Source organism: Neopsephotus bourkii, unplaced genomic scaffold (assembly GCF_033783945.1).
Source record: "Neopsephotus bourkii isolate Nb327-2 ecotype Australia unplaced genomic scaffold, CSIRO-AGI_Nbou_v1 NB_1767, whole genome shotgun sequence".
NCBI lineage: Eukaryota > Metazoa > Chordata > Aves > Psittaciformes > Psittacidae > Neopsephotus > Neopsephotus bourkii.
In genome coordinates this window covers 4,388,462-4,401,285 of record NW_026902241.1, presented here as the reverse complement: position 1 = coordinate 4,401,285, position 12,824 = coordinate 4,388,462, and the positions used below count along the sequence as shown (strand labels likewise).

At 39.3% G+C, this 12,824-nt stretch overlaps 1 protein-coding gene across 8 annotated transcripts in view; it reads left to right on the top strand.

The window, feature by feature from the left end:
* The window catches only part of GRM1 (glutamate metabotropic receptor 1), a 177,275-nt gene that overhangs the window by 123,633 nt on the left and 40,818 nt on the right, over nucleotides 1-12,824 (top strand). For all 8 annotated transcript variants that reach the window (XM_061378723.1, XM_061378722.1, XM_061378725.1 and 5 more), the window contains exon 5: nucleotides 8,678-8,924. In XM_061378723.1, the coding sequence (XP_061234707.1) occupies nucleotides 8,678-8,924 (247 nt within the window). The remainder of the gene's footprint in view (nucleotides 1-8,677; nucleotides 8,925-12,824) is intronic.

Here is a 12,824-nt window from a genome sequence, read left to right as displayed (position 1 = left end):
CATAAAAGGGATGGCACAAATACATGCAAAGTCATGTTTCTTTTCAGACCATTTGAACTGATATTGAACTGTGTTTCCCTGAAAGTCCAAGGTACAGAAACTGATTTGTCTCAAACAGGGACAGTTATTTTTCTCTATTGTTTTCCAGTCTATTAATTCCAAAGAACATAAATTAAGCTAATAGCCAAAATGAAGTAATCAATAACCTTAAAACTTAATCTTCTTGTCAATTTTTGTTCTGTTGCTTCACTGTTGGACATTCTGTGAATTGTATTTCTCAAGCTGATCTCATTGCAACAACATATACAAATATCACAGGTATAGATCTTTTTGATTTGAAGAGGACTGGGGTTTTTTACACTCATTGAGATACACTCTACATATCTTTCAGTTTCTATTTTATTAAACACAGTCTTCACTGCAGAGCTATTCCATCATGATCATTCCACTAAAAACTAGCCACAAAGTGAAGCAATGTTAAAATTTCCTGCCAAGCTTTTTGCTGCTTATAGCAGTGGGTATGTACAGAAAAGGTTTCACATACCAGCTTGCAGCTTGTTTAGAGGAGAAAGAATCTCAGCAAATCATCCTCATAGGATGATAAACCCTTGGCCTTTTCTTAAGTAAAATTCCTTATGAAGAATTTTAGCCCAGTGGGAAGAAACACAGAGGCTTCAGGCTGTAGTGTCATCCTGTACAGAAGCTCTGTTAGGCTGGTAAGCTTCTGTCAAGCCATCTGCTCTAAGTGGATCTCTCCAGACCTGCATGTAACAGCATGTGATTATATATATTAATTTGTAGAGGAAGTTCTCTGCTTATCCAGTTTCCCACTCTTTTTCCCATTGCTATAAATACTTTTTGTGGACACACATTCTTGCAACTTTTTGACTGATTGGTTTCTTTCAGCTCTCACAGGTAATAATTATAAATGCAAGGGGACATTTTGCTTAGATTGCAAACCTGCGTTGATACAGAACTATGTGTTGCCAAGGGTAGCCTAGTGAAGGAAGAGACAGCCCTCTCCTGGGGTGGCGGACAACTATGTTGTTAGCATGGCCCTTAGTTGCTGCATTGTATTTCCCTTTGAGTCCTTTTTTTTTTTACTGCTAGCCAACACAAGAGACAGAGCAGACAATGCAGATTTATGTAAAAGGGGAGAATGAACTTTTTCTCCACCATAAGCCTGTTTTGCTCTCACCTGCCTCCCCTTCCAGCGATGCAGTGTTTGCAAAGCCACACTTCCAGCTGATGTAAAGGCCTCCAGCTTTGCTCTAGCCTCTTCCAAAGGTAGAGAGAGGTTGCAGCATTGCACATCAGCTAGGAGCGTTTGTGAATATGTAGTACCTTGCCCATACATGCTCTGACAGCTCACCCCAGCACTGCCACCTACAGAGATCAGAAAGACCCAGTCTTTGCATTCCCTTGATGCTGCAGCCAGCCTTTGGGAAATGACAGTTTTATCTCCTGCTTAGCTCCTCTGGTTCACTAGAAAGGAGATATAAAACGAAAGCTGTTTCTGCTCCCTTGAGCACAGGCACATTCAAACACAGCTTTGTCATCTCCCGCAGTGTGAGCATGAGTTATGTGCATTGCCACTTGGTGTTTACATGTTAAATTTGCTTTTCTTGGAGTTCTATAGTTGTGTGAGAGTCTGAATGTTCATGGAGAGAAGCAGAAGGGGTAGGGAGGGGAAGTGAGCTTCAGACTCTTGTGTCTGCTAAGCAAAGAGTGGAAAATACAAGAGCAGTTGAGAGATCAGTTTCCTTTTGTTTTGCTCTCAATGGGCTGGAGCTGCATGTTCAGACTTGGCATAGAGCTACTCGGGCCCCTTTCTCCTGCCCAGTGCCTAGAGACTGAGAGTCCCCCTGCATCTGATTAATGAGTGAGTCAGCAGCTTGTACAGTCATTTCTCCTCATAATATTTCTGCTTTGCTGTGGCACTGTTGTATTTGTGTATGCCAGCCTCATTCCGGAGTCTTTGACACTAAGCTCTTAAAACCCTAATGTGCTTACATAAAATGATATGGAGAGCCAAGAGAGTAAATTTAATTAAAATCTTTCCCCACTTCTTCTGACACACCAGGAGAGGCAAAAGGAAGACACTTCTTTTCAAACACTGAAGAGTAATATGGCATCCTCACAAAAACAGACAAGTAAACTGAAGATACTGTTCATGTATAGTATGTCTAAAAAGGGAAGTAATCTTCTAAAGTTTAGGTGTTAGACTTCTGAAATGAAGGAGAACATGTGCCTTGACAGCTGAATTAATGCTTTGGTTTCCCTTAGCCATTGAGTTGACACCAGTGGAATATGTTGGTAAAAGTAAGTAAAACCCCCCAGACCCCTTGTAAGTTTAATATCAACTTTATTTCAGGAGAAGGTTCATTAGTTATTTGACTAACATTGCTAGTGAAAATAAATAATGCACTGCATATAAATATTGCTGCAATCAGCATCCTCTTAATGCCTTAGAGAATTCTAGTGCAAATATTTGTGCAGCTTCTGCTGAATACTCATCTTTTAATGGCTTTCACTTCTCTCTGTAGTTTAATACAAGAATAGAAGTACACTAACCCAGTTAAAAGGCAGCGTTCTCCAGATGTAACAAAGCAGTAGTATCTGAAAGACCCATATATTTCCTCATGCTCAGAAAGAAAATTGTAGTGTATCTCAACAGGAAACTGTAACTGTATCTTAGCTTTTCAGGGAAAAATAAATGTAATTGCATGAATTGAATCTCTTTGCTTAGGGAAATAAAAATTATTTGAAGAATGTAAGCAAAACGTTTCTGATTTAATGACATCCCGAAAATGAAGTCTGTAATGCCGTGAACTCCATTTATTGCTTCATGAGTACTGAAAGATGCCAAATGTTTATCAGCATGTTCTGAATCTGGTGAAGAACCTGCATATTTTAAGATATTCCTTCCTTTTAGCTGTTCCAGTGAAAGCTCTGCTTCATCTCTTCTTGCCAAAGGGCAGAGCAACTTGTAAGTCTACAGAGAGTGCTATTTCCTATAGGGTGACATGATGGTCAAGAGGCAGTTAAGGAAAGATGCCTTTCCTTAAATGATAATCCTTCTTCACACTTACCTGAGAAGCAGTAGAGCTTCATCTAGTCAGATATGTCTTATCTCTCCTGTCTTCCACTGTATTCAGCTGCCTCTTGAACTTGCCTCCCTGCTGCAAAGATCAGACATCAAAGTAGGAAGTGAAGGGGTAACCATTCCCCACATGGTCCTCTTTTGTTGGAATACAATGCAATAACTGGTTTCCTGGGAGCAGAAGACATACAAGAAACAATAATTTGCCACAATGGGATTATTTGTTGAATGAAGCATTTATTATGGTCTGTGACAAATTTTTCAGCCTATCATTCTGTCTCATGAGAATTACAAATAATTTTTTAATTGAGATTGAAGCAAAGCCTCTTTTTCTCTGACCCTCCTTTGGCTTGGTAAAATGCATGTGCACACAAGCCATTTTCCCAGGAATAGTTTGTGGTCACATTAGCTTGCTCATAGAAACAGCAAGGTCACTGATACAGTCCACAACAAACAAAGCCTGCAGCCCTGCTTGTTCTGGTGACCAGGTAGCATTTCCTTGTCTTTCCCTCATAGGCAGTCAGCTACATCTGGAATTGCCTGGAAAATAGCCACTTACTTCTGAAAACAGAACTTCAGAAATTCTTGTAGCTCTACAGTTGATTGTGGGATGAAAAAAATGGGTGTTTGGATGTTTCCCTACAGAAAACTGCTCATCTGACTTCCTGCCTGTGACTTCCCTTTGGACAGGTTGGATGGGGCTTTGAGCAACCTGGTCGAGTGGAAGGTGTCCCTCTGGAAGGGGGGTTGGAACCAGGTGATCTTTAAGGTCCTTTCAAATGCAAGCCATTCTGTGATTCTATGACTATGGTAATGAGTGCAGCGGTGTAGACAAGTCCTCTTTATACCATCAAGACATGAGGATTTTGTTCAGCTATACAATATTAATGAACAGAACACACTTGTTATTAAGAAGGTGACATGAAGTGAAAAAGACAGTGCACAGGTTTTGAACACATTGTTATACTAATTACTTTATAATCTGTTATTCATTTTGCAGTGCCTTAAACTGAAATTTGTTAAATAATTTTATTATCTTTGTTGTTAGATAATGTAGGAGATGTTATAAATGGAACGTAAGAGGGAGTGAGCTGGCAATATTTGTAAAATATTTGAACCAATAATGGCAAAAGAGTTTAAACAAATGAAACCCCTTCAAAAATTATTTCATGGCATGGTTATTCAGAGGATTAGCCATTACTGACAGTGTGCCAAAAGACAAGCCACCAGGGAAGACCAGCCTGGTTGAGCAGAGAGCTTTGGCTAAAACTCAAGAAAAAAAAAATAAAATGTATGACCTTTTGAGGAAGGGGGAGGCAACTCAGGAGGACTACAAAGATGTCGTGTGGTTATGCAGGGAGGAAATTACAAGGGCCAAAGCCCGACTAGAAATCAACCTGGCTACTGCGGTGTATACAATTTCTAAGATTTTCAGACCTCTGTACGTACCACCAGAAAAGATGATAGCTCTCATAATACTTGCTAATTGGATGTGAGCTTGAATATTCAGTAGATAACAGTTAGTAATAAATCATAAATCTGCTTATTACAGATGAAACATTATAATTTATAACAATTTTATTAAACAGATTTTGCCTTATATTCTAATCAGGAGTCATCTGTGAACAGACTGTGTTCTTCATCAAATGTGTGTTTGTTCAGAATTTACCAACTGGCTAGGTTTTGATTGGAGCCCCCAATCAAAATGTTTTTTACATTTCTTTCCATCCCAAATTCCTTCCTACCCTAGTAATTCTGAGAACTGCAAATGAATAATCTATTGTGCTTAATTTCTTACTGAATATTAGCACAGACTTATCCTATCCTAATACATGCAAGTTAAATACTTTCTAGCCATAATTCTTATAATTTTTCTTCAGTTTGTCGAGTAGGATTCGCACAAATACACACTATGCTCTTGAGAACCCTGTTAGCTCCACAGTGACTCCACAACAAAGGCACTAGACTAAATTCATGGTTGCTTTACATTCAGGTCCTTCAAAGGACTTAGCTGAGCTGATATTAGATGTGAAGCACAATATGGTAAAACGAAAGACTCACGGTGAGTTTCATGAAATTTTGGTCTCTCTTCCTTCCCCCTCTGCTTAGTTATTACTCTTAGCAGTGTTGGGAACATTTTTCAGTTGTGTGCAGCCACGGCGTGGTATTGGGTTTGTGGGTTTTGGTTTGGTTTAGTTTGGTTTATTTGGTTTAGTAGTGTATGTATGTACATACCCCCTCCTTTTTCAGCCTTAAGATTGACTGACAGAAACAAAGACTAAAACCAAAACTAAGATAAGAAAAAAATGAGACCATTGAGTAACTGTTAAAATGAAATTATTAGAGGAAGATTTTTATTGCATCCAATACAAAAATAAGCACGAAATTTAGGACACCCGAACTCTTCAAGGTCATTCAAAAAAGTGACGGCCTAATTTGAGTGACTTAAATTAAGCCAGTACTCACATGGCTCAAAATTTTCCTTCTTTTAGTGGAAGCGAAGGTCCTTTAAAAAAAACCCAACCAAAACCTAACAAAATACTTTTCTATTTTTAATGTTAATAACCTAATGTTCAAATTAGTCTTTGTAGATCAATGGTAATTTTTCCAAAAGATGAAAGAGGAAGGAAAAATAAAAGATTCACAGTCCAGAGTTCTGCTTTGCCCTTTGTTGTATTTCAAAGACCTACAGAGGATAAGCATAACTTTACACAGAAGCCTCACAGCAAACAATGTAGTTCTTGCAGCTATTGAAGAGCTGTCCTATGAAAACTTAATTGAGCATTGATTGCCTCTGTTTTGTCTCTGGATGAACACAATTACATGATTTCATTTGTTTTAAAATATACACACATTTCTTACTGATTGTCCTAAGTAAATTTTTACAAGCTCAAATACAGAAGTATATCAACAATTTCTGTAATTATTGCTAATAGTATAATTGCTAATGATGAAAATGAGATAAAAGCGATTTTGACTGCAAGAAGTTAAGTTTAGACAAAGCATGACTTCTCAAACTGGATTTACTGGAAAATATCTTATTTACATACAGACATGTTTATTACCATATACTTCACATGTTGTTTTCCACCACAGTGCAATTATTTACAGGTGACCTTAGGCAGTCACCTCCACAGTGGAACTAGATGCATGGAGCCTTGATGTAAACTACATGTTCACTCCTAATTAGTCAAAAGCGGATTCTCCCACCATCAAATATTTTTTTTTGTTTTGGCGGCATGCATATTGTACTGAAATATGAGAAATCAAATGCATGCTTTGCTAAGTTAATACATGCTTGAGGGAAATTGCCTCTTTTTAAATTCTGGCAAGTTCTGTTACATGTAGTTTTCTACCTCAAGCAGCCACATGAATGCTTGCCTCAGGAAACACATGTGAAAGCTATCATCATCTCCTGCAAGTGTCACATTCTTCTTTTTTTTTCTTTTTTTTTTCTTTTTTTGTTTATTTTTATTAACTGAGAAATCAAGGAAGTATCTGAGATAAACTCTCAGGTAGAAAAGTTAACAGTGAGTACTGTGCATTATCACTCATGTGATCTCTTCCGCAACTTGCTGCCTAGAAGCTTCACAAGAGAGGATGGGCGTACTAAGAACAGGGGCTTTCCATCTGTCTCTCACATAGGAATGGGTAACATACTCATTTTCTATCTGCAACAAAGCATAATCAGTGATAAATTCACAGTGTAACCATCCTAAGGGGTTTAACCAGTGACAAAACACACCTAGAGACAGTATATTCAGATAGCACATTAATTTATTCAGGCAACAAGCATCTAGACTGTGACGTACGTACTATATACAGTACCTAAGAGAAGATAAATGCACTGGCATACTGTCTGCTTCCTATCGTATAGATATTCTGTCACCTTACATATCAGGTTTCTATTCTTGCTGTGTTTCTGAACACGGATCTGAATAGTATTGGTTTCACACAATTTGAATGGGAGCGACTAACTTTTTATGCAAAGAAGGTGGCAGATATGTTGCCTCTAGGGAACATATCTCCAGCCGCTCCTTGCTTGGTGGTGCTGGTGGTGAATGTATGGCAGAGAGAGGAGCACATGAGCCCATTCTGTCAGATTATGCTGTTTTCACAAGGATATTTTAATTCAGCATTACAGCTGTTTGCAGTGTTTAGCTCATTTTGAAAATAGTCACTGAAGCAAGATTTTCTTGCCCGCTTGCAATCACTGTCCTGTGTGAGAGACACCCAGAGAAAGCAAGCTAGAAATCCCTGCCTTTGTGGTCTTTGCTGTCATAATGAATCCCCAGCTGATACAGGGCAAACAAGCCAAGAACACTTACCAAATCAGAGCCTTTTCCAAGTATAAATGGAAGGAGGGACTTCATGATTTGATTTGAAAGCCGCATTGGATCTACATTAGGGAAAGGAATTAATTTTTAACTTTAAAGTTTCAGTGAACTTGAAGATTTTCCCCTTTTCTTTGTATAAAAATGACAACTATCTTCTCCAACCTGAATTTGAAAAGTGTCAGTTAACACCTAGTCTCTCACACATCCTACTTTCCTAGTGTAGACAAGGTGTTACTTAGACAAAGTAACAGAGACTGGATTGCAAATGCCTGTTAAACACTGAGTAGCGTGGGAGGTCTACAGATAAAAGCATCTTGCTTTTTGGAGCATATTGTGATAGAATGACTCAGGGGGAAGGAAACATGTTCTTACTTCCAGCTCCCTCAGGACCCCTGCAACCCAGGTCTGCTGTGACTCGGGGCTAGCACTGACAGCGTTCAGCAGCTCTTGTTGGAGACATGGGAAGGGCCCAGGACCCTGTGGGGTCTGATGTGAAATGCAGTCACAAATGGCACCCTCGGGCAGTGCCTGCACATCAGCCCGTCAGAGCTAAAACCTGTGTCTGGGGAAAACCTTCACTGTCACATCGTTTCTGATCAACAGGCAGAGACTTCAGTGTCTGCTCATGCTGCAGTTACATAAAAAGTGTTTCAGTCTTACAAACTTCATTTTACTTTCTGTAGCAATCCCAAATTGGCATACCTACTACTACTTCTAGCTAAAATGACTATTTCTGATAACCTGAGAAGCGATGCTGATTTAGGTTGTTTGCTTCTTAACATGAAAGGGATGTGGCTCTTTTGGCCCTCTAAAACATGAGGTTTGAATCAAATGAAAGTCTTCATATGTGACAAAAAGTCAAATTTGCAAGCAAATTGTTTTTAAAAGTAGTTCTAGCTGAAATGTGTCATTCTGATGCTGGGCTGTTTAAACCTTCTTAGAAAGAGCACTGTGGAATGACAAGGAAAAAAATCAAAAAGAACAAATTAAAGCTGACAATTTGCTTAAACTGGTGCTTTTTCATGTGGCATTTCTCTTTCGATGAATTAAAGATTTCTGGGTGAAAAAGAAAGAGGGGTTTTATTTACTTATTTATTTAATTCAAATCCTTGGCTGGCACATTGCTTATGTTTCTAAGGCTTTATAAGAGAAATAAGAAAAACTATTTCATTGCTTTTTTTTATTTTCATGTTATTTTATCTCTGCTTATAACAACACTTTTTTCTTACTATTGTAGGCAATGAGAGCCTAGAAGAAAACTATGTGCAGGACAGTAAAATGGGATTTGTCATTAATGCTATATATGCTATGGCTCACGGGCTACAAAATATGCATCATTCCCTTTGCCCTGGACATGTTGGGCTCTGTGATGCTATGAAGCCAATTGATGGCAGCAAGCTTTTGGAGTTCCTCCTCAAATCCTCATTCATTGGTGTTTCTGGAGAAGAAGTCTGGTTTGATGAAAAGGGAGATGCCCCTGGAAGGTAAAGAGATGTTTCACCTCAACTAGTTAAACCAGATGATGGGAAGGGGGAATGTTGCTGGGTTTGGTGAAGGAGATTTCTGAAGTGGTTCGGCTTGGTGATCTCCTGCATGCTCTCCTTGTTTCAGTCCAAATAAGGTTGGCTGTCCCAGAGTTTAAAGATAGGTCTGAGCAGAGCAGGAAAATAGCTGTGTTTTGACTTTTTATTTACCAGAATGTGCTGTGGTTCACCTATTTGAGGTCTGCCAGATTCTAGCTGTAGTAGCTGCTACTGTGTACCCTTCCCTTGCAGACACACTGCGTACACGAGTGATGGGTGAGGCAGCAACCCTGGGGACTTGGATGTCACCTTTGTTTCTTTCACAGGAGCCAGCTGACAGAAACCTTTTCCTCTTCATTTAGTTCTGTGGGCTATTTTAAGTGTGACACTTTCCAGATTGATTTTTTTTCCTTTTCCTTTTTCTTTTTTTTTTTTTTTTTAATTTATAAATAAATTAATTTAGCTACTGAGGTACGCAATCCATTATTAACTGAAACCTACTCAGGGGTTACTTCATTGGAGTTAGTTTTCCTACTCAGTTATTAAAGTGTTATTAAAGACTCTCTCACTCCATCTTTGTGCTTGATGCATAAATACATCTGAGCACCAGCACTGCACAAAGAAAGACCTCTGGAACAAACAAAAGTTTGCAGTCCAGCCTATGCCTTCAAAGAGTATTAATAAGACACAGTAGCCTTCAAAGAAACTCTTTATTTGCAGAACTGATCATTTTTGCCATTTGCTATTTGCATTGCTTGTTATATTTAAACAGTACATACATTTAAATAGGTTGTTATGTTTAAATACTAATAAAAAGCTGGTCAGTTTGATCTCCTTTTGAGTATTGTATACTTCAGATTTTTTTAGTCAAAGATGTAGATGAGATAGGTCAGACTTTGAAAGTAGAAGCAAGCAGTTCCCTTACAGTCAAGCGCATACTTATTGACACAACTGCTTAAATCAAGTTTGCACATATCACAGTATCACAGTATGTTAGAGATTGGAAGGGACCTCAAAAGATCATCTAGTCCAATCCCCCTGCGGGAGCAGGAACACCTAGATAAGGTTACACAGGAATGTGTCCAGGCGGGTTTTGAATGTCTCCAAAGAAGGAGATTCCACAACCTCCCTGGGCAGCCTGTTCCAGTGTTCCGTCACCCTCACTGAGAAGAAGTTTCTTCTCAGGTTTAAGTGGAACCTCTTGTGTTCCAATTTGTACCCATTACCCCTTGTCCTTTCATTGTTTGCCACTGAGAAGAGCCTGGCTCCATCCTCGTGACACTCCCCCTTTATATATTTATATACACTAATAAGGTCACCCCTCAATCTCCTCTTCTCCAAACTATAGAGACCCAGCTCCCTCAGTCTTTCCTCATAAGGGAGATGCTCCACTCCCTTAATCATCTTAGTTGCCCTGCGCTGGACTCTCTCCAGCAGGTCCCTGTCCTTCTTAAACTGAGGGGCCCAGAACTGGACACAATATTCCAGATGAGGTCTCACCAGGGCAGAGTAGAGGGGAAGGAGGACCTCTCTCGACCTACTAACCACCCCCCTTCTAATACACCCCAGGATGCCATTGGCCTTCTTGGCCACAAGGGCACAGTGTCGGCTCATGGTCACCCTGTCGTCCACCAGGACCCCCAGGTCCCTCTCCCCTACACTGCTCTCTAACAGGTCATTCCCCAGCCTATACTGGAACCTGGGGTTGTTCCTGCCCAGATGCAGGACTCTACACTTTCCCTTGTTATATTTCATCAAGTTATTCCCCGCCCAACTCTCCAGCCTGTCCAGGTCTCACTGGATGGCAGCACAGCCTTCTGGCGTGTCGGCCACTCCTCCCAGCTTAGTGTCATCAGCAAACTTGCTGATAGTACACTCAATTCCCTCATCTAAATCGTTGATGAATATATTAAATAATACTGGTCCCAGTACCGACCCTTGAGGCACTCCACTAGATACAGGCCTCCAAAATATGATTTAAATAATACAGAGAAATAACTGCTTAGTGTAGCTTTGAGTTTATTATACACTATTTATCTCCATAAAAGCACTACTCCAGCCTTGCATATGCTGCGTTGTCTGCCTGTTAGTTATTTGGTTTAATGCTTTGGCGTAACTTTCCAATTTTAGCCCAAATCTTATTTACTGTCTTGTCACCTGGGCAGTTTCTCATCAGTACCAAGCACAGAATTAAAATGAACAGTTCTTGAGTTCAAAATATTGGGGAGTTTCCGTCAGGATATTTCTTTGAGTAGGTCAGACTTTCAGAATGTATTCCATCCATCATTTTGGCCTGTAGCAAGGTTCATTTCTCTTTTTCCCTGGCCTATTTAGAACTTGATGGGTTATTTCAGGTAGGGTGGGGTTTTTTGTTGTTTGTCTTTTATATTTTTACAGCTGGAGTTAGCAAGTTTGGATAAGAAAGTTCAATTAACCTTTTTGCTATTTAGGCTGTAATCCTCAGGTCAGACTGTGGCATTTATGTTGTGGGCAGTATCATATCATAGAACGGCAATGTGTATATGAAATGTAATCTGTACAGTCTGTCAGATCCTTGTATGCCAGCAGTAGTTTCTGCCCATGCAGATTTTATTTAGCTCCAGATTAACTCTAGTGTTCCCACAGCTCCACATGGAAAAGCTCTTTGTGGATGAGTAAACTGACTATAGCACTGTTTCAATACCCAAAAGAATTTTTGTACTTCAGCAAAATGGAAAAGATAAATGCCATGTACAACACATAAATAGAGCACAGAGCTGAGGTTTACTTTTTTTTTTTTTTTTTAATTAGCTTTTCTATGCCAATGCAGGAATGTCATAGAAATGTGTAAAAAAATTTTTGGTATAATTTTACCATATAATGTGAACAAATCATCTTCACAAGATGGAGTAAATCCATCCTCCTTCTTAGCAGGCAGCAAACTTCCTCATACCATATTTTCAAAATCCAAGAGGTTCTTTGAGCAACTGACACAAGCTCCCAGTTACAATCATGGGTAGAGCAGACAGAGATACCTGTAGTTATGTTTGCCTGACACTCACGTAATTTAATGTTTTGAAGCCCTTATAGCTTCTTCAAACCTTAATAATTTGTTTAAATGTAACTTTTTCTGTCTCAGGCTCACTTCATGGTTTACAGCTTTTATCAAGATGAGATTAGAAAACATGAAGCACATTTTCAAAGGCTTATTTCTTCTGTGCAGAATCTTTTATTTGAAGAGGTTTTATGCAGAAACGTGAAGCAGGCCTTTATCAGAAGGGCACAAATTCAGTCACTTAACTGACTGCACTGCCTTTGGGGAAAATGACATGAATGCAACACTGGAAAATCAACAGTATGTGCTCACTATACTGTCATTAAGAACATGGTAAAATTGCTCACATTTTAACTTTCATTGAGTACCTCCCGTTTGCTTTTTCAATACTAATCATATCACTCAGATTCCCACAAATGGCTTGAGAAGGTGTGAGAGATGCAGTAGTCAACACCACATTCTTTTGTCCTACAAAAGGGGCAAGGGACAGATACATTTTGAGCTCTTGTCTGTTCTAGGATGACTGCCTACTTTCAGCTTATGGCAGGTATGAAGAAACTTACCTCTCTAGAACAAACAACTTGCTTAGGTCTCTGACCATAAAACATTATCCAACACTGGGCAGGAGAACTTTCAGTCCCTACAATGGACCTCTGACTTGTGGAGGAAATCTGAGGTTCACAAGCTAACAGAAATGTTGGTGTTTGTTTTACCACAACTAGACTTGGGTGTAGACCCATTTAAGCCTAGTTCAAAATTTACAGTACCTGTTCTGACTTCAGATGTGGCAACTCTGTCAACTCCAGTGCTTTGATTACATTATCTAA